At 37.2% G+C, this 27,701-nt stretch overlaps 1 protein-coding gene across 2 annotated transcripts; it reads left to right on the top strand.

Annotated features, from left to right (window-relative positions):
* The first annotated feature begins 605 nt into the window (after positions 1-605).
* On the top strand, positions 606-27,602 carry MTF2 (metal response element binding transcription factor 2). 2 transcript variants are annotated; one of them, XM_032117356.1, is made up of 15 exons: positions 606-832; positions 10,755-10,953; positions 11,101-11,182; positions 12,662-12,757; positions 13,134-13,234; positions 13,562-13,710; positions 14,968-15,063; positions 16,158-16,226; positions 17,039-17,162; positions 20,383-20,450; positions 20,832-21,002; positions 21,650-21,758; positions 21,922-21,980; positions 22,116-22,220; positions 23,044-27,602. In XM_032117356.1, the coding sequence occupies exons 1-15, from the start codon at positions 828-830 to the stop codon at positions 23,396-23,398; spliced, it is 1,788 nt and encodes a 595-aa protein (XP_031973247.1). In that variant the 5' UTR covers positions 606-827; the 3' UTR covers positions 23,399-27,602. The 2 variants fall into 2 exon arrangements, with proteins under 2 accessions (XP_031973247.1, XP_031973248.1); XM_032117357.1 differs by lacking the exon at positions 606-832 and adding an exon at positions 1,164-1,221.
* The last annotated feature ends 99 nt before the right edge of the window (positions 27,603-27,701 follow it).

Here is a 27,701-nt window from a genome sequence, read left to right as displayed (position 1 = left end):
GTACAGAAATGCGTCCAGGTGGGTTTTGAACGCATCCAGAGGGAGACTCCAGGACCTCCCTGTTCAGCCTGTTCCATTAGTTTAGCTAATACAGCTGCTGCTAAAAACTGGAACTGAGGTTCAGCTCATCTCCTAAAACGGCAGCATCCCGATGTCAGTGCAGAGGAGCACACTGTCCAATCCGCTGCCCACGGGCCCGCCGCGGCACCCTCCGGTACCTGGGCCGGGCCTCGCCTCGCCAACAACCCGAGCAAGAAGGCGGACCCAGGATCATTCTACATGGCAGGGCCAACCCCACTAACGCGGGGAGCTTGTCCCTCAGCCCGAGCGGGGGGTCCCGCGGGGCGGCAGGACCCGGGCACTACCGCATCCCCTCAGGTGCGGCGGGAACAATGAGCAGCGCAGCCAAAACGAGCCCCGGCTGCGCGCACAGATCCGCGCCGGGCGCGCACGCCTAAAATAGTCCCTCTTTGTTCAGCAGCGGCGAAGGTTCGGCTGCACCCATGTCCTTCCGCCGCGGTGCTCCCGCGCCCGCCCCCGGCGCTGCCGGCGCAGGCGGGGCCGCCGGGGCGGGGCCGCGGCCCTTTGTGCTCCCAGAATGCACCAGCGCCTCCTCCGCGGGAAACAAAAATGGCGAGGGGCTGCGCTGGGGCCGGGCTGCCCGTGAGGCGGGTCTGACCGTCCCCCGCCGCCTTCCGCAGCGGGTCCGCGCCCGGGGGGCCCGCTGCGCACCGAGCGCCCGGCCGCACCGCGCCGCGCCGCCGGGGGAGGCTCCCGAGCTCGCCGATTTCCCTGTATGAGGCAGTTGGCACCACTGGAGAGACCGAATGAGGTGAGGGGTGGGGGGGAGGGAGGGGCGGCCGGGCCCGCGCGGTGGGAGGCGATCCCCGCAGCCCGGGCCGCCGGTGCCGCATCCCGGCGCCACGGCGGGGAGCGCGGCGAGGGGCCCCGCTGTGGCGCGGGGGGCCCCGAGGCCTTGGGGGGAGGGGGAGGGAGCTCCCTCCGAGCGGCCGCTGGCAAGCGAATGTGAGGGGTCAGTGGTGCTTCTCGGTGACCAAAACAAAGGGAGGGAGGCAGCTGGCCGGTCGGCGGCGAGGCCGGGGGTTGCAGCGGTGAGGAGCCATCAGCCTCGCGCCAGCTGGATTTTCATCTTCTCCTTTAAGGATATTGTCCGAGTAGGCTGCGTTCGCTCGAGTGCGAAGAGAGCAGCAGCACAAAGAGGTAGTGGTGCTCGTTGGTAACTTTGTTTGAGGGGGTTTGTGGTTTTTGTTTCTTTTTTTTTGTTTGTTTGTTTGGGGTGGGGTTTTTTTGTTGTTGTGGGTTTTTGTTTTTTTTTGGTTTTTTGGTTTTTTTGGTTTTTTTTGCAACGCCTCACCTCTTTAATTTCTGTCAGCCATGACGATTTGAATGTGCACGGTAGGGCTTTAGTCTGCTAAAGTGTGGTAACTGTTGCTGGCTGAAAGCATGTGCAGTAATGCATTTTGATTTTTTTGGTATTGAATTCTGTGGAAAGAATGGGCTGATACCTCTTTTAGTGAAAGAGAACAATATGGTTCTGTGCTGGATGTTCTGGACACTGATATTAGTGTTGAAATACGAGGGGTTGTCATTCATCCATGAAGTATCAGGGTGCTATTAGAAGTCGAGGGCCTGCATAATTAAGTGAAAGGTTCTGCCAGGAAAGCAGTGTAGCCTTATGGTGGTTTCTAGAATTTGTGATAGACCCAGCTTATCATAACTTTAAAGGTCAAACGTAGTAATGGATAATGACATGGTTTTCTCCTGATTTAGAGTAAGGGAATGTGATCAGTGATATACACTCAAACCAAAAGTGTGGGATGGTAACAAAACAGTTTCACTGTTGTTTTTTTTTCTTTTGATCTCTAGTCAGGTTGGTAAAAGTTAACCTGGTAACGTTTGTCCCTTTTTTTGAGAGCTCAAATTACATTTAATTTGAAAAAAAATGAGATTAAAAGAGAGGGGGGGAAAGTTTAGTTTCTGTATTATTAGAATACAGGTTAGTGAGTTCATAGCTTTTCATTTAAAGGAGAATAAGGGAAAACAAAGATTGAGAGTATGAAAGGAGATGCATAATATAGTGAAAATGAGAAGGGTCTTTGCAAGGAGGTACAATCTGTGAAATGTAAATCTGTACTGAGAGTATAATGTTTTCTGCAGTTAACCCTTATTTTGTCAAGTACAGGTGTGTGGCTTCTCAACAAATTGCCTTTTCTGTTCTGGAAAGAAGTTTAAATCAGATGTAGATGCTTCTCATATGACTTAATATGGCTAGTCAGCAGTGAGTATATGTATTTTTTAATAGGTGAAAGAGACATGTATTGGTAGTTAGTATGAAGTTATGTTTGTCCCTCCCTGTACCAGAAGATCAGGTAAAATTTATGGGAAGAGTAGCTGTAACAAATGAGTTCCAGTTAATTCCTAGTAGACAGTGGACTTCTGTATTCCCTGGAGATGGATGTGAAGTAATGTAGAGGCACTAAGGCATATTTTGTGCTCCTCACAAAGAGTTGTGGAGGAGGAAGCTTGGAGATGTGACTAGAAGCCAATATGAATCTTCTCTTAGTTCGTGAATTGACCACATATTTTGTGCAACTGGCCGCTGGCCTTGCTGCAGACTTGGTTTCACCTTCTTTACAGGCCTTCCTTGCTGGAAATGGAGGGGAAGTGTGTCTTTGAGCAAAACACAACAGGAGAAGAATTATAAAACCACAGGTATTGCTGGAGATGTAATCTCCATGGAGGAGTGAAATCAAGAAGCTTAACTTTCTTTGAGAGAAGGAGAACTAATGATGAGAGCATTCCTGATGGGTCTGGACATACTTCATTCACTATCTATCTTCAAGGATAATACTACTTTACTTATGTTTCAGATCTATTTGTTTTTTTAATTCTGTGGAATGCTTATGAAGGTTGCTGTTCTCGTAGACTAACCTTAAAGAAGAAAACTTACCATTTTGGGGTTTTGGTCAGCTCTGAAATCATTTTTCTTCCCCACTTCTTCTAGAGCAAGTCAGCATGTTGTCTGTTATCTCTTTAATTGCTGGGATGTGTGCTCATACTCCCGCAGGTGTGTTGCTGCATGTACTGGAGTTGGGTACTGCAGAAACCCAAGAGGCAGTTGCTGTATTCACAGACGTGCTTAGGATACAATTAAGGGAAATTCTGATTGAAAAGGTGTCCCGTGACCTGGTACCGTTGTTTTCTCCCTGTACCTTCTGCCTCTTCTTGTACAAACACGTGATCGATCCCAAACAAATGGCTCTTGCGATACATGTCTGCCCTGTCCTATTTCCCTGCATACTAAATATGTAGAGAAATATGTTATTCTGTAATGATGTTTTAAACTGTAATGCTTTCACTATTTATATCAAATGGAATTAAACCACTTATTTAAAATTTCTTGAGGGAGAATGTGAGCAAGTAAAAACAAAATTACAAATGATTATAGTATTATGAACATGGGAGTACATTTATCCTGGTGACTACCTCTTTTTAACAGTATGGATCAATCATATTAAGGACAGTCATATTTCACAGGGTCAGAGAACAAAACCACAGTATTCTATCTAGATGCTAACAAGTTTTGTGGAGAAGGAAATAGTCGCTTCCCCTCAGTCTTCTGGCTAAACTTCTTTCTGATATGCAACAGACCCATAGATGTAACTGCTAGTCAGATGAATAGGCTGTGAGGCCTCACGTAGTTTTTATTACCAATTTTTTATTTCTTAGAAGCAAAATTTATTACTTTTGTCAGGTAATGTGATGTATATACTTCTGAAAGCATGGATCTACTTAAAAAACTCACTAATGAAAAGATATTCTGGGATAACTGGAGTGTTCCTTAAAAAGTCTGACCAGACAGAAGAATTCAGAGAAAAAAAATCATAGCCAAAAGGTAAGGCCCTTTGAAAGAATTAAAACCCTTGCCAAAGCCAACCACCCTATTGGGGTAGTAATGTATTATGTGAAATCACATTTGGTTGTCATGGGTAGTATTAGGGTTGACTGGGTAAAGCTGAGAATAAGCAAGTTACAATTTTCATATCATATTGACAAGGAGCGGCTTATACAGAATAGTTACCCTGAAATCATTGGTAGGACAAAGTTGTTCTGCTTTAAATGCTATTTTAACTTCTATCCAGGGTGTATTTGTTAAACTTTGCTCGAGTGGCCTATGAATTGGCTTGCTGCACATTTGAACAAATGTGAACATGACTCATGTAGGCCCATCAGACCAGACTGCTTTCAAGAGCACCAAGGAAACTGTGTGATGTTCTTGTAGGGCTCTTCCTTACTATTCCAAGTTGTGGAGAACAGAGCTAATCTGTAATGATTAGAGAATAGTAAATGTTACACCCATCTTTGGAAAGGGCTAAGAGTTCAACTAACCACAGGCTGGTTAGCTTCACTTTGGTCATTAGGGAAGTCATGAAGTCTTCCTGGAGGATGTCTCTGGATGCATGGAAAGGCGATGACTAGTAACAGTCACCAAAGATATAAACCATGGCCTTAACAACCTGACCACCTTCTGTGTTAAAAATGGCAGGGTTTTTAACATGGGGAGAACCTCGTCTAACCTCAGTTTCAGCAAGGCTGAAGGAAGAGATTGAACATGAACTTCATGAAATTCAACAGATAAGAAAGCAAAGTCCTGCATCTGAAGAAGGAACCCCAGGCTAAGATTGGCTGGGGATCTGACAGAAAGCAGAATGCTAGCCAGCACTGTGTCCTGGGAGCTAAGGCAAGTGGTATCCTGGGCTATATTAACAGAAGTAGAAGACTGAGGGGCAGTGATAATTTCCTTCTACACAAAACTTGTTAGACAGCATCTAGATAGAATGCTGTGTTTTCGTGCTCCCACTGCAAGAGACAGCCAGCTAGGTGAGTTTGGTGTAGGACCACAAAGACAGTCAGGGACTGGAGCAGGTGCCCTATGAGAGGGGCCTTAGGGAGCTGGGTTCATTGAGCTTCAGGAGACATAACTGCAGCCTTCCAGCTCCTATGAGAAAGTTAGTGTGGTGCAATTAGTCTCTTCACAGCAGTGCATGGCAGGAGGACAAGAGGTAACTGTGCCTACATTGGAATAAGAGAGATTCTGGTGGGGGAGGGAACATCCCCACTCCCCGGGGTGGCAGCTCTGCAGTGGAACAGGGGCCCAGGGTGCTTTTGTGGCCACCTGGTTTGACCTCATGGTTAATGCTATGCTGAGCAGGAGTAGAGAGTTCCTGAGAACCTTTCTACCCTGAATTATTGTATTTTCCTAAATGCTTAAAACTGAAAGTAATTTTAATAATGTATTTCTTATCCCCCAATAATTACTCTCTACTTTTCTAGACTGAGGGATGCCTAGATTATGGTCCCTTTGCCCTTCTTTGGTACAGTTGGCTTTTGATTGTACTAGCATGCAAAATAGTGTAAAGATAAGGAGCTCCAAGTGTGTTTTGTAGATGTTGTATGGCACAGCACATTGGAAAAGCAATATTCATTTCAGCCTATGAAGTAGTGTAGAGGATAGACTATAAATCTGGATTTGTACTTTATCCTTTGCTTAATAGAAGTTAATGGCAATGTACTACTATAATGGCCTGTTTACATGTAATTGATTTTTTTCTTTTTTGTTTTTTGTTCAATCGACCTGTTCTGAAGTTTGGATCTGGGTTGGGGTGAAGGAAGTTAACTTAAGTTTGACTTGTCATCCTGCTAATTTTGACCTGCTAATTTCTGACCCAGCAGAATCTTTTTATTTGGGGGAGGAGAGTATGTTTGCCACAGTGAACAGATAATGGTTGGTATGAGATCTCATAAATAGTGGAGAAGCTGAAAAGAAGAAATGTGGGTAGGATCCAGCATGTCTCCAGCTGTTAATGTAGGTACTAGATCCAAGTCACAGGCAATGTTGGAAACATGGCTTTAGCTTGGTTATGTGGAGCTGGGTAAACAAGCTAACATTATTACTCTCAGACAAGATTAATTTCCCTCTTCTGCTGTCTTCTAGCTGTGAGCACTTGGTTACCTGGCTTGTTTAGTCACCAGATCTCTTTGTACTTTGATTTGTTTTAAGTATCAGTCAGTGAATCCATAGTAAGGGAAAGAAAACTGAGTAGAAAGCTAATGGAGAAGGCAGCTGGTCGGTCATTCCAGAGCTGCTGGGAAGGAAGCAAGCTGCTGTATTGGGTAAGCCATGTGTGAAACTGCCGTCAGTTTTGTGTGTTCTGAGCCCTTGCTAGACCTCCACTCCCCTCATTCCATGTGAGTGTTAACTGTCCTGTTTTAAGGAGAGAAGAACAGGCTGCTGGTAGTTCAGTTTTCTCTAATAAAGGATAATAAAAGGCTAGTTTGCAACTTCAGACCAAAGAAAATTGTTATTAATTAGCAGTACCATCATACTTCTGGAACTTGAAGTGATTATCTCTAGTTATCATAAGTCCTATCACTATATTTTCCTTTCCTGTGCGATACCGCATTTCCAGTTTTGAGATAGATCCTAAACCTCTGTGAGTTGTCTTAGTAGAATGCTCTGTGTGTGATTTCTAGTCTGAATTCCCTTTTGATAAATCTTTAAAGTCATCATCCCTTCACTGTGATTTCTATTTACCAGGAATAAATGAGCTCTTTGTCCCACATTGGGTTTTCTCAGTGTATTAAAATTTTCTCTTCGTATTCTTTGGGCACTTTGTTGTTAAAACTTAGTTTCTGGAAACATTAAAGATACTATCTGTGCTCATAGGGTAGCTATCGCCTGTTACCATTGCAGCATTTATGAGTCAGGTGGTGCTTCTCAAAAAGTTTCCTGAAAGTGAATGGATTGTCAGTGAACCTGACTACAGTTCAGTCATGCAGTCTGGCAGTGCCAGCTGAGGGAGTTTTTGTCCTAAGCTGCTTGTTTGCGTTTATTCAGTTGTGCTTACAAACCATTCTGTGAAGCAGATCAGTGAACTGAGATGGCTGGGGAAGAAAAAAAGCCAAACCTGTCCAAGGGAGCTTTTCTTAACAGAAGTTTTTTCATAGCAGTTGTTGCGACTGAAGGAGTACAGTAGTATGAATGATCTTAAGAAAAATTTGACACTTGGAAACAAGAATGCTCAGTCTTTTTGATCCTCCAGCCTCTTTGCATCTTTTCCCCCAGCTTTTCCCACTTCTTCCTTCAGTAGGATTGCTGTAGAGGAGTAGAGGCACTAAATGGACACCAAAATTTACTAACTGCTAGTAAAGAGGTTAGAGTTACAAGCAAGTCAAAACAAACAAATTTAATTTTAATAAATAAAATGCTAGGCATAGTAACTGCTTATGGTTCATAAATCTGACTCATTTAGGTAGTTTACTTTGGGAGGCAGTTTGCCATTTCTGTTGACAATTACAATCTTCTGCTTCTGCAACATATTATAAACTAATTCATTAAGTAGATGACTGTAAGGTATTCTTCTGTCTGTCTTGCTTGAGAAGACTTCAAGGTGAAAAATTGGTGAGCATTTTCGGTACTTCACGACATCAACTTTCAAGAAAAGGTGGAAGTTCATTTCTATTTTCAAACTATATCAGTGTGCAGGCACATTTTACTGACTGCTACCACTAACTTCTGAAAGATTGTATGGGTATATAAGTACTTTTCTTTGTTTTTGCATTTTAAGTGCCAGAGTAAGAATACAGTATGACAAACTTAGTATTGAATAATAGATGTAAAGCCATACATGCTGTATGACATACAGCGTAGCTTGATTGTGCAAGTTAAATGAGGTAAGTTAGATCTTTATATTGGAAAGTATTTTTTGAAAGACAGTGCATCTGTTGGATATTGTGCAATTATAAGTTCTTAGAGAGAAATGTTTAAGATGGGGAAATTGTTATTTCAAGGTTACTAATTTTGTTGGTAACTATAAATAGTACAGTAGGAAGGTGCTATGTAACTTTAGGGAAGACTGGAAAGCAAGTTTCTAGGCAATATGGAACCTTAAACTTCTTGCTTGCCAATTTTGAAATTCAGTTTGCCTTTTAATTTCTAGCAAGAGTTTTATTTTAATGGTAGGTGTGACTTTTTGGCATTCCACTACAACAGATAGAGCTGTGACAAGACAGATGGGCAAGTTAGTAACATTTTGTGCATGTAGCTTTTACGCTGGTCTGCGCCACATTTCTTGTGCGGTAGTTCCAGAGGATACTTCAGAGACACCTACTGTAAGTAACTTACGTCCTGCTCATTAAAGTCAACTTGTTAAAACAGTAGCTCTTCCTATTTAATCTCAGTCAAAAACATTGAGGGAATGTTTCCCTGGAGAGAAACTTCCTATCCATGTGGAAAGCAACTGTTAAGCTACTGTCAGCCTATTGTGGTAACTAGCCCTATTTTCAGTCTCTGAGATAAACCATAAACTGCCTCAGCAGGAGCTGCTTTCGTGAGCTGTTTAGTCGTCACTTCTGCACTGCCATCACTCACAAAGAGAGCAGTATGGACAATGGAGAAGTGTCTGGTTTATTGGCTCACATCTTTACTGTGTATCAAGCTTCCTCAGGGTCTGAAGCTGCTATTGTGAATTTATGCTGTTGTATAAGTAAATGTATAGATCCATTTAAGTGTTTTGTGCCAGAAAATTGTGCACACTTTTTTTTTGTTATGATTTCAATGGAGTTGTTAGACAAACTTTTGTACTTAAAAGAATGCTTTTGAAGACTATTTTGAGTATAAAGCTCGTAGTTGTTTTTTAAATGGCAGTCTGTACTGTTTATGATAAACGAATTTGTGTCTTTTTGTGTATTCAGTATGAGATCTTTCACACATTTTTTCAAGTACTGGAAAAGAAGAGCAAATGTTCCTCCCTTGTAGCACAAATAGCTACCAATTTCTAGGCTAGCCTAGCCAGGTGAAACTAGCTTTTCCTAGGGTCTTAAACCCTAGAAAAACTTTGGAAAGAAAATTTTTGAACCTCTCTGAGAGTAGTTCTGTCAAAACAGTTGTAAACCAGGTGTTAGTACTAAGAAAGCAGAAACTTAGTGTGCTGGGCTGCCGTGCTTTTACTCTATGATGGTAAACCTATTTTGAATGCTGCATGTATCCTGTTCCATTTATCAGAGGTTAGAGAAGAGCTGAGGAAAAGCAGCAGTAACTTGAATCAGCTTTTGTGTAAGAAGCAGCAGAATTGGTAAGATTTTTTATCTGGGAAATCTGGCTGGGTGGTGGGTCTGAACACTGTTACTGTACCATGAAGAGAGAAGATGGGAAATGACAGTTTAATTTTCTGATGCAGTGATGAAGGATGTCAGATGAAGTGACAAGGTGCCAGCTGTGAAACAAGCCAAAGGTTTTTGTTTGTTCCTCTGGTCTTCCCTAGTTACCCATCTGAATATTTTTGTATTTGGGATCAAGCAGGACTTAAATTGGTGACCCAGTTGTGCATGAGGATGCCAGAGGCCCATTATAGCTACTCTTACTGCCATATCATTGTTTAATGTCACACTGATTATAAATATCTTAAAGCAGCTGATTTTCTTGTGCCTAACCTTCCTGGTTTAAACTGTTTAATATGATACTTTAAGCCATTACCTTTCCAGTTTTACTGTCATATTAAATGGGAATAGTAAATTCTTTAGAGAGAAGATTGCTTTCTCTTTGAAGCTGTAGAGCAACTTCTTGAATATCTGTATAGCCGTTCTCAAACTCTATGGGACACTGATTAGTTTACTGCTTTTGTTGGTGCTTTGAGATTAATTCAAATGTTTCTGGTGCTGATAATATACCTAAGATATCTTGAGTGAGGTGAAACTGCTCTTCAATCCTATTTAATTCCCTGATCCCTAACTGTTTGCATCCTAGTTACACATACATGTAGTTTCTAGAAAAAATACATTTGGATATACAAATAGTAGCTTTATTACATAGTCTCAAATTCTGGGTATTACTTATGAAGATTCTTCCTTGTGCACTGTCTGGTCTTGTTTTATGATTTTCTATATTTTGCTCTTTTAATTGAAGCATAGTGTTTCACAGGTAGTCTGACATAAAAGCATGTTCACACTTACATATAAATAGACTATATATTGTGGAATATGTGAGGAAAAATGCTTATTGATACAAATAACTCACGATTTTGGGTTTCATGTATGAAGAAATGTTGCAAGATCTGTTGTTTTTCCTTCCTTATTATTTTCCACTCTTATTCTAACAGAGAGGAAAATTTATTTTATATAAGAAATTTAACATGTAGAAAGTCATCCTGTGCTGTAAAGCTCTATAGCTATGCTTAGTGGCAAAGCATGATTCTGTGTTGGGCATACCTCAGTTAGTATTTACCTTCAGCCAGCATAATGCTTAACCTGTATTATCCCTACCAAGGTAATGCAGTTAGAATTGGCTTAGGACCTTTTTAGCTTCCTTGGAATTTTAGAAAACTGGCAGTGATTTGAGTTTTGCATAAGTAATCCTGTATTGAATGTTTTTGATGTGTTTTTCAATGCTTCTGGTGATTATGTGAAGAGTCTCTGAGCTAGGAAGTTAGTGTGTCCCCATTCTCGTTTACATTAGTTGATTTCATAGAATGCTTCTCTTTCTATAAACTTGTCCTTTTCAGATTTTGTACACTTGTATAGTAACAGAGGAACTGCTACTAAAGATGTGTAAAGTCAGAAAAGGCGAGCAGGTCTTCCATTACCTGAGGTTCTAGAGTCAGTCATACTGGTATTTCCAACACACATTTCTTTTAACCTAATTCTGGTTACCTCTTCTCTTGCTTCCCTTCCTTTAGAGACTCTACAGCGGTGGGTAATTCACTGGTCCATAAGCGGTCTCCTTTACGTCGCAGCCATAAGAGCTCAGCATCTCTGACCAAGCTGTCATTACGTGATGGACAGAAAGCCAAAAAGCCACTTTGTAAATTTGAGGAAGGTCAGGATGTCCTAGCTAGATGGTCAGATGGCTTGTTTTATCTTGGAACTATCAAAAAGGTAAAGACATTTTTTAACTTCACTGGAGTTGTAAAGTATCACTTATTGTTGAAAATTGCAGTATTATTGTCTCGCTTATGTAGTATGAAATACATTCTTCTGTTTAGTACTTTTACTCATGGCTTCCTCTATATTTCTGTCTTTCAGATAAACAAACTGAAACAGAACTGCTTCATTATATTTGAAGACAGTTCCAAATCCTGGGTTCTCTGGAAGGACATACAAACAGGCAAGAGCTTCCAGGAAGTAGTCATTGTTTAGATTACTGTATCTGTTAAAAACATGATTACATTATATTCTTTTATTCTAAAGAGTGGTATAATTTAATGTGATCCAGGATCAAAAATTAGGCAAGTAAGAAAAAAATATTTTCAAACAACTCTGTCGTTGAAGTTACTGTTTTGTTTTGGGTTGGGGTTTTTTATGTTTGTTTGTTTTCACATGTGTGGGGTGGAGAAGACTTCTAAAAATAATCACATTTGAGTTTGTTTAGATGGGGGTAGATTATGTTCTCTGCCTTAACAGAAAACTCCATTTACACCAAGTTTATGTTCTTTGTGCTGTTTTCAGTTGAAACAACATGATGTGGAAAGAAACTAAAACCTGGTAAATCTTATGTTTGAACAGAGTTTTGACTTCTAAAAATTTAAAAGTAACACCATAACTGTTGCAGATAAGAAACCATTACAGGTTTTAGAGTATTTGTGTGGTATAAAGAAATGTGTAGTTATCAAGTGAGGCACCTATTGTATAATACCTTTTTGGTTTTCAGACATTTTGATTGTAAATATTTTTTATAACCTAATGCTAATGAAGCATGGATGATAATTCCTTCTGAAAATCCATTACAATTTCCTCATTCTATAAAACCAGTGGAAATCTGCTCTGGTTCTTGTTGCTTCTTGATGTTTAAGCTGAACACTGTCTACCTGAAGGAGAAGCTTTGTATTTGTAACAGCAAAAAATCAACTGCTTTATTTCTTGAAGCTTGGGAAAAAAAAAAAAAAAAAAAAAAAAAAAAAAGCTGTTCTCCTTCTGTATAGTGCTAGTTTATGATCTGATTCATTTTTTCTAGCTATCAAAACTTAATGAATGAGTATGAGAAAATTTCAAGTTCATGACCCTTATGGGTCCCTTCCAACTCAGAATATTCTGTAATTAAGAAGCTTGTATTTTAATCAGCTGTTACATCTTACCTCTATCTTAACTGTGTGTTTCTGTATGCTTGCAGATATGTGTAAGTAGTAGTAACAGTAGTAATGTTGGATGTTAAGGGTTTAAGGCTGCTTTGGCAGATCTGTCAAAAAGATATGCAAAGTGTGTACATATTTATGTGGAGAGAAACACAAAATAATATAAATACAAAAGATATATTAGTTGTCCAGATAGGTATTTTTAGCCTAAATTTACATTCTTTATTCAGTTACTGATTTTTTTATTGTTGATGTTGAGGAACCATGGACTGCATAGTCAGTAGGCAATATAAAGCCTATAAATATTTGATAGCTTACGATAAGTGATATAAATATTTGTAACACAGTCTGTACAAAGTGTCTGAATATGTTCTTACTAAGAAGTTTGGCTCTGTAACAATGTGTTTCTACAATGCATGCATCTGTAAGTGAAATTATGAAGAAGGCTATACATGTGGTAACTGTTCCAACTGCAGATGTAATCTGAAACAAATCACAATCTCGTCTTTGTCTAGGAGCCACTGAGAGTGGGGAAATGGTCTGTACAATATGTCAGGAAGAGTATTCAGAAGCACCAAATGAAATGGTTATATGTGATAAATGTGGGCAAGGTAACTAGATTTTTTTTCTGTTTACTGCATTTTAAAAGATGTTTTGATTTGTTTCACAAAGGAGGATATTTGCCCGGCTATGACTGACTGCTCAACTGATCTTAAATTTTGTAGCCCTTAGTGGCTATTAACAGCTCAGTGAAAGATGATAATCCATGTTAAAGTGACTAACACCTGTTCTGTAAGTCAAGATTATTTTTTTCTACTAAGAAAATTTAAAAGACCATTTTGAATGTGTTACCAATCTTTTTGTTCAGGTTTTTGGCACTTAATGATGGATAATGCCTTATAGTTGCATTGAAGTTATATATAGTTAATTCTGTGTAAGCTTCTTTTGTCATTTTAATAACAGTTTGGCTGATCATTTTTCATACAGGTTACCATCAGCTGTGTCACACACCAAATATTGATTCCAGTGTGATTGATTCAGATGATAAATGGCTCTGTCGACAGTGTGTCTTTGCAACAACAACAAAGGTGTGTTTCTAGAAAAGAAACGTTAATACATCTCATATTGCATCTTTGTTTTTGAAACTGAAACAATAAAAAGATACGGCATTTTTTTCAGAGTTTTCTTTTAATCTTTGATCTGAATGCAAGTTTCGTATGTTGAGAAGTAATGCTGTTTTTAGAAATCGACAGTGTTTCACTTTTAAACAAACATGCTAGTGTGAAAACATAAATGCACGTGAAAGTATTTGACTTGAAAGTTATGAAAACTTGTCTACAATCAAATTAAAAGCTTTGGAAGTTTCAGAAGTATAGTACGGTTTTTTGTAAACTGATGTAATTGTTTTGGCCCAGAGAGGTGGTGCGCTTAAGAAAGGACCAAATGCCAAAGCACTGCAAGTCATGAAACAAACGTTACCGTATAATGCAACAGACCTTGAGTGGGATGCAGGTCATAAAACCAATGTCCAGCAGTGTTACTGCTATTGTGGAGGACCTGGAGAGTAAGTAAATGGATAATATGTAAGAACTTTTCTCTAATGCATTTGCAAACTTTGACTCTTTTCTTGTAGACTTTCTTGTGAACTTGTTAGTTTCTGTTGTGTGTATGTGTTAGAAACTGGATGCAAAGTGGGATTTTGAATTCTATATACATTAAATGTCTCACAGCGGGAAATTATTAATTTCTTAATTAATTTCTTTTCTTCTCCCATGAAATATTTTGGTTTGTTTTAATTTTGTCATGTGACCATCACAGATCATCACAGTACGTTCTATAATGAGCAAGAAATTTTTTTTGTGTTGCTATTGTTGATGTGTTGAGTTTGGATGGAATTGTTTGTTAATAGTCTTGCAGTTCTAGGTGTTATTTTTCTGATGTTAACTCAGCTCTGTCATAAGTCACGAAGATACATGTACCTAGAGATTAGTTTACTAAATTTTGTTGGACTAGACAGCTGTCTGATTCTACCATAGCATCATATCCTGATTTTCAGTTGCTGGCAGGAGAAAGATGGTTTTTTTTCCTCTAATGGTGTTACAGAGTCCTTTGCTGGTTATTTTTTACAAGAAAGGCAAGAAGAGGATTTCTTAAGCAGATAGAGATGAGTACTCTGGTGTCAGCATGAATGAGTGAATGAATAAGGTAGTGTTGAAGTTTTGAGGTCAAGGCAAGTAAAGAGTCCCACAAAGAAGCCAAGTTTTTGAGTGTATAGACACAGGACAGAGCTCTACTTTGAGAATTTTGAGACTTCAACAAACATCACTGTCAGTTTTGCATGGTTCCTTTTCTCAAGGGAGAAGCTGAAAAAGGAAAAGGTGTAAACTATGAGGTTTCTTTTGAGGATTCAAGTAGTTGGATCCCCAGAACAGATGTTTGTGACTTAATGCAGTTGTGTTGTGCTTTAGAAAATTACAAGGAAGCTAATCTGGTATGTCAGAAGGAGTTTGTATGGAGTTCCTGAATTCTTATTATTGAGAATTATAAGGTGTGGTTGTCAGAGTAAATTAAATGGTTTTTTCTCCTTAATTTAATAACTTAATTAATTATTTTACTAGGCTATCTTTTTCTTAGTCTGTCTTTTCTAGTAATTCATTATGGAAGTAAATGTTACTGAAATATCCCTAGAGATGAGTTTGTTTTATAAACTGTGAAAATCAGTTTGGGTCAAAAGATCTCTTCCTATTTAATTTAAACATAATGAAGAAAGAATTTTCAGTAACTTTTTAAACACATCTTGTTTTTCTCTCTGTTGTTGAAGCTGGTATCTAAAGATGTTGCAGTGCTGCAAATGTAAACAGTGGTTTCATGAGGCTTGTGTGCAGTGCCTCCAAAAGCCAATGCTTTTTGGTGACAGGTAAGAAAACTAAGCTGTACTTTATGGTTGTCTTTATTTAAAATGGGAGGGAAGTCTCACATACGAGCTTTTATTACAGCATCCATAACACAGGAGTATTTTTCAAAAATGAGTTATGTTTTGAGTAGTTTATAAACAAGACAGCCTGTGTTCAGGTGCCAGGAAAATACAGTTCTTCATCTCAGTTGAACGGGGGATGCAGTGGTGGGTGGTGGAGAGGTAACCAATGGAGAGTTGGGTTCCAGCTGTTACTGACTTCACTTTGTGTGGAAATCCCTTATACCATAGGTGCTGGGAGATGGAATGCTTTAAAGCTGACCCCTTTAGTGGGCCTATTAGGATAAAGGCTCTCAAGTTCCTAGTGTGTAGGTGACTTATCTCTTACACAAACAGTGGACACCATGCTTGGAGTGGGCTGTTGGTGTTGGGTGTGCAACAGTTCCCCGCACTAACAGTGTAAGGCATTGGAGAGAGCTGGAGGCATACTTAGACTGAGGGGAACTCTACATCCTCTGTTCATGTGTGAGGAGTTAGGACAAAAAGAAATGAGAAAGTGCTGGTCTGTGCTTTTATTTTAAGAGGAACTTTGAGCACTTGCAGCAGATGAAAGAGGAAAACTGGAGAAGAGAATCAAAGAGTATTTAATTAATTATTTATTATGATTTTATATAGGAATTTTGCTGGAATGTTTGTATAAAGGAGCTGAGTTTGGATGCAGGAATGTATGGGTCCTTAAAATGCATGTTTACGCTGGTGCACAGGTTTTTGCATTTGAGAGATTGTGCTGGGGACATTACAGAGCATCTTCATTGATACAGTCACAGGCTGAGGGACTTTCTCAGGCAGAATGAAACAGTGGTAGCAGGATGAAATTGAAGAAGTACCTTGTATCTGGCCCAGTAGGTATCAGCACGGATTATAGAAGTTGTGAAAGTAAGAGAAGAAAGGGACTCACAAATACCACATGCCTGAGTTTTTCTAGCTTGCTTAGTTTTCCTTTTTTTCATAATCAGAGTGTTAAAACACTGTGCGTGTGTGTGTATGGACACCCACAACCCAGGCACATGTACCTATACATATGTATATATTTTTAGGTTTTATACGTTCATTTGCTCAGTTTGCAGTTCTGGACCAGAATACCTCAAACGTTTACCCTTGAGATGGTAAGTACGAATTTTTAAAAAAAAGGGTGAGTTGAATACATGCTTTGTTTTCCTTTTTGGTGTTTTGGTCCTCTTTGCTGAAAAGGAAGTCTACTTGTTAGCTTGAGCTGTTTCCCGAGTCATTCTTGCTGTGTATCTGACCAGAAATAAGTTTCTTTCAGAGTTTATCCTTAACTGTAGAGATAATTTTGTGATTGCATGCTCTTGGGATTCATTCCTGGGATCATTCAGTGAAGTAACAAACAACTACTCACTTGTTGTATATGTGAAGATTGAGATATCAAAGTTAAGTATTTTTTGCACACTTAGGATCCTGCTGTATTATGTAAGCCAAACAAAGTGAGTACCAGAGTACACATCTTGATACGTTTTGTAATAGTTTCCGTGAGGAGTCTTAATGGAACTAATCTGTAATAGAAATTACATCCAATGTTGCTAACAAACACATGGTGGAAATTACCTTGCTAAATGTTAATTCACCAAAATACTTGCATGAATTCAGGACTGATACATTCAAGTATGAATTCAGACTTGCTTACATGTCCCATGGTCCAGACCAGTTTTGGAGTTTGAAAAAATACCATGACAATGAGAGGAGGCAGAAATGAAAGTGAGTTTCAAAACAGAAGGAATCATTTGAAGAGAAATTGCAGGAGGCTTCATGGTGTGTCTGGATTGAGTGTTTTTAAGTTGGGCTTCATGTTCCTCCAACTGTATCATGCTAATATCTTTTCTACTAAATTGTTTCAAAGGAAAGCAATTGGAAGAAATATACTTGTTTTCTCTGTTTTTTTTTTATTCAAATATTCTAGGGTAGATATAGCACATCTATGCCTTTACAACCTAAGTGTTATTCATAAAAAGAAATATTTTGATTCGGAGCTTGAACTTATGGCCTACATTAATGAAAACTGGGATAGATTGCATCCTGGTGAGGTAAGTAGGTAGAATACCCTTTCTTGTTCTTAAATCACAGTGCATACACATGTCCTGAAAGTTAACAACCTATGAACTGTTTTACTCTGGATGTTAAATCCTTTAGTACCTTAAATCTGGTAATCCCAAATAATGAAAAAATTTTTAATTTCCTTGCAGAAATAGAATGGTTTTTAGGTGGTGTATATTTTTCTAAACTGTAAAATTTCTTCAAGTTATCTATGCAGCTAATTACTTGCATAGCAACTTTTCATTACTTAACTGTTTATTCTGTTGCATATCTACCTTCTCCTTTAATTTCATAATTTTTTTTACTACTTTGATATTTTCATGTGCCTGGACCAGAAAATCTAAATGTAGAATTGAATGCAGAGTATATTGTGTATGAAGATGACAGTCAAAGTCTCTAAGGTGTAACACATTATGTGTTAAATACTGTATTCAAAAATTTCTTCTTTCCTTCCTAATTCATACAGTGGGGGTGGTCAGTTTGTGTCCAGGTCTAAAAATTGTTTTGATCCTTTTTCAGTTGGATTCAAAATATTTTGGTTTAAGTTCATTACTATACTGGTTATTTTCCCAGCTATTTGATTACTGGGCATTTATCTTAGCATTAAAAGAAATCCATTTACTCAAGCAGATTCTCTTTATATTTAACTAAGAGGACCAGTGTTGATCTTTGTTTCTGCATAAGAGGTTAGATGCAAAAATTTATGATTTCAGTTCAGATTGGCATACTGCTAGTCGAGTAAGTGCTTTATTTTGTGCATGAAAATTGTTTAGGGTTTTGAAGGTTTTTTTAATACATGGCATATAATGGGTTGAAGTTTTCTAATTATGAGAAAATCCTGCCTTTATACTTCTCTACAGTAAATTCATTTATCTGTAGTCCATTTTTACTAGCACACACAATTTGAGAACCAAGTGTATGTTCGTGGTTTAAATGAGTAATTATTTTTCATAAATAATGGGAAATAGTCTAAACATATTTTAAACTCTCAGTTTCAGTAGTTTGTTAGAATGACAAGCATACACTAAAGCATTACTAAAAATTAGTGTCATGAATACATATCTGGTTTACTTTGGTATGTACGGCGTCTTTTACCTAAGTCATATAAAATCCATAAGTCTGTCATATCAAGTCTTGAGCCTTGATTAAAATAAGGCTGCACGCAATGTAATTCTCACATCATCTTTTCAATAGAATGAATGTTTTAGCTATCTTACTGTATAGCCTAATAAGTATGTAAGCTGTTTTTAATTTTGAATTTTGTTTTTCTTAGTATTGAGGGAAATGTAGAAGTAATTTGTTTGTTCATTTAATGTAATATTCTTTAACATAATTTCATGTCAGACTGGCTGGTCAGGGCAGTGGATGAGGAGAGTGAAGGTGTCATTAATTTGGAGCACACGTCATTTTGAAGAAGTTGAAAGGCTGCAGTCCTCTCTGTGCTCTTCTCCCTTCTGCTTTCAATCCATCCATGCTCAATCTGTGAAAAACATGCAACTAAGGGGGAGGAAGGAAAGGGCAGATCCAAAATAAATTAACTCACCTCTTTGTGTTGTTTTCAATTCTTTAATATTTCTACACCTTCAAGGAAACTGCTAGTTTGAAGTCTGAATGCTACGTTTTTGTAGGGCTAGATTTTGAATAAATTTATACAAGCTGTATTGAGGAAATTTCAAGATTTTATTCTGAAAAGATTTTAAATGTCTCTCATGAAGTTGGCAAAAATTATCTTGAAAAATCTGATTAACTTTGGTTAATTAGGGGAATGAGGGAAACAGAAATTAATCACAGAAATAATTGACATGTACCATATAATGATTTTAGGGATTTTGTAATCTCCTTAAATTGCCGCTGTTAGAAATGACACTTTAGTTTACTTCTCTACCTATTCATACTTGAGTAAGAGGAAAAGGGTTTTAGCTGTAGGTAAGATAGTGGTAAATGATGGAGTTATCAGACCTCCTAAGCCAGTAGTTTTTAACATGTTATTCTTTAGAATGCAATAAATACGTGGCAGTTTTCTCTAGTTTAGTGCTGCAGAGTTGCCAGACCTCTGGATAGCATATGGTGAACATGGAAAACAGGTTGTTACTTTCTTTAGCTAAAACCACTTGAATACCTTCCTTAGCTTTAGCAGTCAGGTAGACTGCCAATCTTGCTCAAAATTGGTTTAAAGGTTGGGGTTCTTGAGTCTATTTACTCAATTATTTAGCTGTTAGCACATTGAATTCTTTTACCTTTTCTCTGTGTCTTGTTTGGTGAGAATTGTATTCTTTGGGAATTATCTGGTCTTTGTTGGGTTTCTTTGAGCTGCCAGTGTTGTACAGTCTGGTCTTTAATATTCGTATTAAAAGTGAAACTTAAACTGTTGTCGGCTCTATAATTAAAGGTAAATTTACAAGTTTTGGCATGGCAGCTGGAGATAATAGTCATTTTGCTGGAATTGAAAAGTAGATGTATAAATATAAATGTAAACAATCTTATTTTACATTCTGTTACATAAATGTTGTATCCATTTTATAGTTGCCACCATACTTGTTCTGCTTTTCTCTGTAATTCTTCATGCAATTTTTTCAGAGAGAAGATTCCATGTTTTGAAAGCTTGATAGGGACTAGTTACTTCAGGCTTTGGTGAAAGGAGGGAGGTTAGACTAGGCCTTAGCAAAAAAAAAAAAAAAAAAAAAGGGGCATGAAAATAGACCTACTGGTTTGGGTTTTTTTAAAATTCTAATAATTTTTCTGTATGTTTTCCTTTTTTTTTTTCCCTTATCAAATTGAGTAATATAAAAAAATGGGAATTGGGTCCTGTGGCAGGATTTTGGTTAAAAATTATCATAAATAACTAAGTTCTTTTGTCAATACAGTTATCCTCTGTTTGCAGTCTCAGTTAATTTGGGAGTACATACAGAAGTTTTTTTGTTAGGAGTCTCGGAAGGACAATCTAGTGTTATGTTCCCTCATTACACTAAATGTGTTCGAGGTATTATTCTTGTACTTCTTAAAAGTGAAACTCATTCAATGGTCTGGTCTTGGTCTTGGCATTAATTCTGTGGATGTAAATCACAGAATATATAGGATTATGATTAATATGCAACCACAGCATTTTAAGTACTTCACATTCAAATCTGTAGTTACAATGACTCAGAGTAACTGGGATCTTTCTATTACTAAAGAATTTGACAGCTTAAATGACTTCTTAATACTTTACAGCTGGCAGACACACCAAAATCTGAAAGATATGAGCATGTCCTGGAGGCATTAAACGATTACAAGACTATGTAAGTTATTGGTACTTTTGGTTTTAAATGTTGGTTGCCTATTTAATCTGACTTAGGTTATAGTTTTTAATCTATGTAATGATCACTCTGGCTGTAGATAACGTTTTAAATTTTAAATACTGTTTCTATTTCAAACTATAGCATCATGTGACTCTTTTGATTGGGACCCAGACTATGAGAAAAAATTGTTTTAACTTCCATCCTCTTTCCACTTCACATTCTGTTTTTGAGAGGGAGGATTGTGATAGGGTTAAAGAGGGGAGTAAAATAGTGTTTGAATGAATATTCTCTTTGCGTAGTTTTGTTTTACATGTACACTGCTATTTTAAAAGTTGCTTTCCCTGGTATCAGAATTTTAACAATTAATTGAACATCATCTAGGTTTATGTCTGGAAAAGAAATAAAGAAAAAGAAGCATTTGTTTGGCTTGAGAATTCGAGTTCCTCCTGTGCCACCGAATGCTGCTTTAAAGGCTGATAAAGAACCAGAAGGAACTTCTCATGAGTTCAAAATTAAAGGCAGAAAGTCTTCTAAACCAATCCCTGATGTGAGGTAAAATAACCCAGTCATCCTAGCAGTGTTGTGGTTAATTGGGGCTACTTTGGGTATTTTTTGGTGCCTGCAAAAAAGGCCTTTTCTTTGTAGAATGGGGTTTTTAAAAAAATAATTGTAAAGGTGGATTACTTTTAGGAACAAGGTTTTAGGACAAACGTAGTTAACTTTCTATAAGGATTCTTATAAAAAAATCGACATGAGGTTTAACAGTAAGAAAATAGAAAATGTCTCAACTTTGCTGTCATTTGGGAAACAAAACCTTTTGCCTTACTGGATCTCTTAAGCAATAATTAACTAGAATTCTAAATAGACAGTATTCTGTGAAATAGTAGCTTGTATTGGTAAATGTGCCATCTTTTTCACTAAGAGTGATCATATGAATAAATTATATTTGACACTTGTTCATTCCTCTTCAACATTTGGGAATCAGTAATGTCCCTAGAAATACCTTGACTCTGTTGATGTTATTACAAAAACAAAACCACGTAGCTTTTTACCTGCAAATTTTGGTTTGCCAGAATCATCTCATTTAATACAATGTTTTAGAAATCAATATCTAATTGTATATTCATTGCCAAAGGAAAAGATGTATTCAATGAAAATTATCATCAATAATACAGAATAAAATACCCATTTTTTTCTAGGGAATTAAGTAATGGTATAGAAAGAAAGGGGAAAAAAAAATCAGTAGGTCGTCCACCTGGTCCCTATACAAGAAAAATGATTCACAAAACTCCAGAGTCATCTCCTCTGGTAAGGATATTTCTTCCCCCTTCCTCCCTTCCTTCTAACTGCATCATAAATGTTGAAGAAAAACATAACAAGTTAACATGAATTTATATTCCCCCACTTGCTCTCAAATAAAATCAATTAAAAAATCAAGATTTAAGTTGAAGTACCTTTTTTTTCCCTGTAGGATAATGAACCAGTTCCGGTGATAGAGAACCCAGCCTTGGAATTACCATGCACTGTTGGGTAAATTAAAAAAAATACCCCTCCCATAAAGCATTATAACACTATGTAATTTATATGTTTGCTTCTGAAAGGTCAGCTCAATTTTTGATATAAGATTATTTTTTTACATGGCAAACCTGTTATCTTGCAAAACAGGAAATCTGATGGAACTGCACATTCATCCAATACCTCAGATGTGGAATCCACAGGTGCTGCCAGTATGAAAGAAACTACCTCATCTAGCATTTCCAGACATTATAGGTAACTATCCTGTTACGCTATCTGCTATAAAGATAAGATTTGTAGTGTATCAATTTTGATAAAATATTCTCAGAGTAGAGCTATAAATTGCGTGCAGAAATATAAAGAAATAGGATGAATGAAAATTAGTCTTTAATAGTTCTGCTTACAACTCACAGGGTGAAGATTTTTTGATGCTCACTAACCATTGTTTTTGATGTAAAATAAGTGGCTAAGTTACATTTACTGAAAAGAATTAAACTGTGTAAACGTTTGCTGAGCTTAGTTTTCTACTAGTGGTCACAGAAGAACTGATGTGTACTCTGAATTAATTTTAGCAGCTTTTGTTTTTGTAGGTTTGTGTATTCATGTTATAAAATACTAAGTATGCTGTGATTTTTTTACAGTCAATAGAGCATGGAAAAGTTTTGGCACAGTCTTTATAAATAAATTATTAACTACAGCCAATCTTCCTGCAAGTAAATTGTTACTTGAACTTTTCCCCCTCTCAAGTTCAGCAAATATAAATATCTCTTTTATTGAGGTACATGGATTCTACTGTTTTGTCTCCCCTTTCTGGTTCATGCTATTAAGTGCTTTCATGAGTAATTTTTGTATGCATTAGTGATATAAATAGTCAGTTTTTAAAAAGCTCATGTTTAATTTAGAGTTCTGAAATTGTTACCTGAGTGCCATACTTACAGTTACCTATCTGTGGGCAATAAGTATTTTATGAGTGAAAAACAACAAAAATTATTACATGAGTGGCATGGAAATAACTGATGATACAGCATACATTTTGAATTTCCTTGGAGTTAATGCTGTGGGTTTTTATTTTCAATAGTTTATCTGACTCGAGAAAAAGGACTCGTACAGGAAGAACTTGGCCTGCTGCAATACCACATTTGAGGAGGAGAGGCCGCTTTCCACGAAAAGCACTCCAGACTCAAAATTCAGAAATTGTAAAAGATGATGAGAGCAAGGAAGACTACCAGTATGATGAACTCAATACAGAGATACTTAACAGCTTAGCAGATCAGGAGTTACAGCTCAATCATCTAAAGAACTCGATCACTAGTTACTTTGGTGCAGCAGGTAGAATAGCTTGTGGGGAAAAATACCGTGTGTTGGCTCGTCGGGTGACACTTGATGGAAAGGTGCAGTATCTTGTGGAGTGGGAAGGAGCAACTGCATCCTGACTGTAGGACTGAACATTATGTTCACTGCACTGTCATCTGTAAGTACAGTTCATAATGCAGAGCCACGAGAGAAATGGTCTTTAAATGTGTTTCTCAAAAAAAAAACAAAAAACAAAACCAGTTTAGCCTTAACATGTAATTGTTATCATTACAACTCTTGTGATAAAGACTTATCTTTTTAAAATCTGATCTGAGACTTTAAATTTTTTTATCTGAACATTGTTAGATTGTTTTAGGTTGGGATATTTTGGGTTACAATTGCTTAAAAATGTGCATGGTGTTTAAAAAAAGATGACATTCTCTAGAGAACATTCCATGGATACAGTTATTGTGATTTAGAGAAAATATTATGTAGATAGCACAAATATTTGAAAAATCTTGGTTTGTTTTCTTACCCAAATGTTTGCAGAAATGTATTTCTATTTCAATACTTTCTAGATTTCATAAGTGCAGTGTATATAATGCCTACTGAAGACTGTAAAATACTGAAGTTTTCTTTCAAACAAAGTGTAAAAAAAAAAAAAAAAAAAAGAAAAAATATATTGAGCCTGTAAATTGCTCTGTGACCAGACTTCATTGTCTTCTTAATATATTCTCTGTGTGTGTGCGTGTGCGCGTGTGTGCGTATATACAGAGGTGTATATGCACACACAGACCTGGGCGTGTATATAGATGTGTGATTGTGACCTATGCAATACAATTATGGGATCGGTCAGCTTCTGAGAATACATCCCATAATTCTTTTTTCAGGAATAGTTGCCAGTATTTACACAGCAGCATTTCTTCTCAGGCTTATTGGGTGCTGTTGCTTTTTATGTACTAAGGAAAAGTGTCCAACCAGTGCAGCATGTTCTGGCAATGGGTGCAGTCATTGATGTTTGTGTGCTCTACATTCCTTTATTTTCTGTTTGAATTAACCATTAAAAGATAATGCAGGATCTGAAGATTTTGAAATCAGTTCTACTGGAAATAACAATTTGAAAGTTCTTGTGGCACTCTGATTGTAAATTTCATGTCCCAGTTACAAAGTATGTTGACAGGAGTTGTGCAGGATTTCTACATATCTGTAGAAACAGTCATATTTTGATAAGTGTAGTATGAACGAAGTGTATTATTGCACAGGGTCAACAAATGTTGCCATTTGAAGTAACATTACTGATTTTATTACAACATTACCTCTTTTGTGTTTATAAAATGTACCAAGTTTTAAATTGATAAGATTATTTTACTTGTTAAAAAAAAGTCAAAAAGTCTCTTGCCAGTATTAGATGTTTTTTCTTTGTCTGCTACTTTTGAGGGGGTTTTAGCCAAAGAGTAAACAGAAGAATATTTTTACTTTGGTGGTTATTCACTGTACTGTATAAGGTTAGTTTTCTTACATGCTTACAGTTTGCCACCAAAATAAAATTCTGTAACATTAACAAGTGACAGAGTGGTTTAAAGTGTACTGCCTGAATTAGTACTTATTTATTCCATTACTTGGTTATTTGACTTTTTCTGCTCATCTTGAACATCTTGAAAAGGTGATCTTTTTTTTGTCACCTTATAGCCAAAGGAAGCAGAGAAAGCTTTTTATCCTGTGCTTGGCTTATGGCTGGCTGGGTTATATTAGCTTTATAAAAATGCTAATTACAAGCTCCCACTTCTGTTTACCTTCACTAAAATGTGTGGGTTTTTTCCTCACACCCTCAGCTATTAATTTAATGTTGCCTTGCCTATAGCTGCAATATTTTGATAACACAGCAACTTCATGTTAATTTTTGAATGTTTATATCTTGAGATAATGCAAAATGTAAAGCCTTTGTAACCTTACTCACACCATCTGTATTTGTCTTTATTGTTTCACTTTATCCAAGTCCTTTAATTCTAACTGAACACCAGCAGTATTTTTCATAAAGATTCATTTAATGATAAATATTGGAATGTACTTGGGGACTTTAGTGGGAGAGGTGTGGGGAGAAAATATTTGTCAAAGCTGTCCATAGACTTAACTATTGTGAATGTCATTTCATTTTATTATGGTGGTTGACTTAACTCTGATGTTCAGTTTGTATTTTTGGAATTGCTTTTTTCTTAGAATTAAAAGACCAACATTAAATGTGTGTATTTTTTGAGAGAGAAGAATGAGTTTTGATTCTGTACTCTTGTGAAGCACATATTTGGTGGCATCCTCTCATCCATCATTTCCCAATCTCTAGCTTTCCTGTTCCTGTCCTGGAGACACTTGCCCTGCACATAGACACTAACTGGTGTTCCAGCTATGGTTGAGGGATGCTTTGTTACAAGGTGTCATGTACTGGAAAATGCTGCAATAGTGCTGCTGAAGATAGAGCTAGAGCAGTAATTAAAGCACACCTACAAATGCCTTTCTCATTTTATGTGAATTTCATTGTATGTAGTAGTAGTGGTGTGTCTCAAGGAAAAAGACAAATGTTGCTGTATGTAATGATTTCATTTTGGTATAACTCGATCATTGTATGTATGCATGTGTGTAAATATATGTAATTCAACTTTGTTGTGGTCACTGATTTAGAACCATTTCTCTGTGTATGATATTTAATATTTTTCCATTATGTTTTATTTGTATTACAGTAGTGTTTAGGTAGGAGAAGTCTCTTGTGACAGTTCTAAAAATATAGGTATCGCATGAACAAGACAGCAAAGAAATAATGGCACAATACTGGTCAGAATTGTAAAATAAGCATCATAGCAAACTATTTGTCAAATCATTGTTCTCAACAAAAACTTCAGCAGGAATTTTGAGTAAAACTATGGTTTTTCTATGCATAACAGGCATTTTGAAAAATCTCTAAGCATGATACATGAAATGTAGGTCATTATTTTGATTTAACATGAAGACAAAAAAAGGCCTCGAAGGTGAAGAGGAGCACTTTATTGTCTAGGGAGAGGGGGCAAAGATAATTTAATAAACAGAAAAATGGTTTGTCTTTGGAACATCCTAAACATCCTACTAAAGTGATCTTTAGTGTTGTATTTTAAAAGGAAGTTGGTGAATTGGGATGGAACACTCCAAGGCTGACCATGGAGCAGTAGTCAGTGATAAGGATAAATTGGACAGAAGCATCAGTTCTGTGCACAGAGTGAAGAGGATGAGTCTTGCAAATGCTACACAGGTAATATGTTCAGGCATGTCTCTAGTTGCCTCATATCTGTCTGAATGAAAAATAACCCTCCAGTTAAGGGCATGATGGGAGAAAATTACATTTTGTACAAATAGCAAAAAGGGTTTAGGATGCTGTCATTCTGTCAATGTTGAACTTAAACTGATGGCTAAACACCCATATGGAGGTGTCATATCTATTGATACCCAAATTTAGTTAGAAAAACATATTAATGCATGGGTTAAACATGGGAGTTGTCAATGTTTTTAGAAAAGTTAGCTGTTGGGTATTTTTATTTTTTTTGTAATTTGGATCATCTATAGGTGAGGTGTAATGAAGACATAGGAAAAGAGTCTCCTTTGGAGTCCCTGAAGGAAGTTGGAGGGGGGAAACAACTGTCTTTTAGCAAGGATCGTGCAGGATGATAGAAAGTAAAGCAAAAGACCACTATAAGCTGTGCACAGTCTGAGAATGAGCTTGAAATTTGATGCTTTTGCTGTCTTTCAGTTTTATTATTCAGCAACAATGAAACAAGATTTTTGTATTGTCTTAGTGTTTTAGTATTTTGCATTTTTGAATCCCTTAATGTTCTCAATTAGCTCATCTCTGCTATTTTTTAAATCAGATTTGTACATATTTCATCACTGAGATCCATATACTGTAATACCAGCAGTTACTCTGGTTCTCACTAGTGCCAAAATACTTGCTTGCAGATACTAATTTTTCAAATACAGCTGTAGTTCATACCATTCTTTTCATATAATCTTTCTTCTAATCTGTTTACTGATACTATTTCACCAGTATGTGTTTTTCTTTCACTTGATCTAATTTATGTTTCCAGCTTCTCAATTTGACAATATTCCATTTGCTTCCCATTGTTAGCTACTTAGTGTTTGGCACTGATTGACTTCCATGTGGTTTAGGTTTCCTAGTCTTCTGTTTATTTAATGTTCAATACAGTACCTTCCAATCTTGATATCTGCAGTTTTACTCTTTAACAAGCTCATTTACTTCAAAACCTGCTTTAAAGCAGGAAGCTAATTGATAGTTCTGTCTTGCTCTAAATAAAGTTTTTTCTGTAAGCACCATTTCCAAGTCCTTCATTTGTGCTTTGCCATTCTCTAATGAATATTCACAAAACTTGGGTATTGTTGCATTCGCTTGTGTCAACATCTAGTGGG

Source organism: Corvus moneduloides, chromosome 9 (genome assembly GCF_009650955.1).
Source record: "Corvus moneduloides isolate bCorMon1 chromosome 9, bCorMon1.pri, whole genome shotgun sequence".
In the NCBI taxonomy this organism is placed as follows: Eukaryota; Metazoa; Chordata; class Aves; order Passeriformes; family Corvidae; genus Corvus; species Corvus moneduloides.
This window is presented reverse-complemented; position numbering and strand designations above follow the sequence as displayed.

Bases quoted from the DNA above. Each gene is read 5' to 3' on its own strand.
- MTF2 (XM_032117356.1), top strand. The intron at 15,064-16,157 runs GTAAGAAAACTA...ATATATTTTTAG, and splicing joins CCAATGCTTTTTGGTGACAG to GTTTTATACGTTCATTTGCT. The intron at 21,003-21,649 runs GTAAAATAACCC...ATTTTTTTCTAG, and splicing joins AAACCAATCCCTGATGTGAG to GGAATTAAGTAATGGTATAG.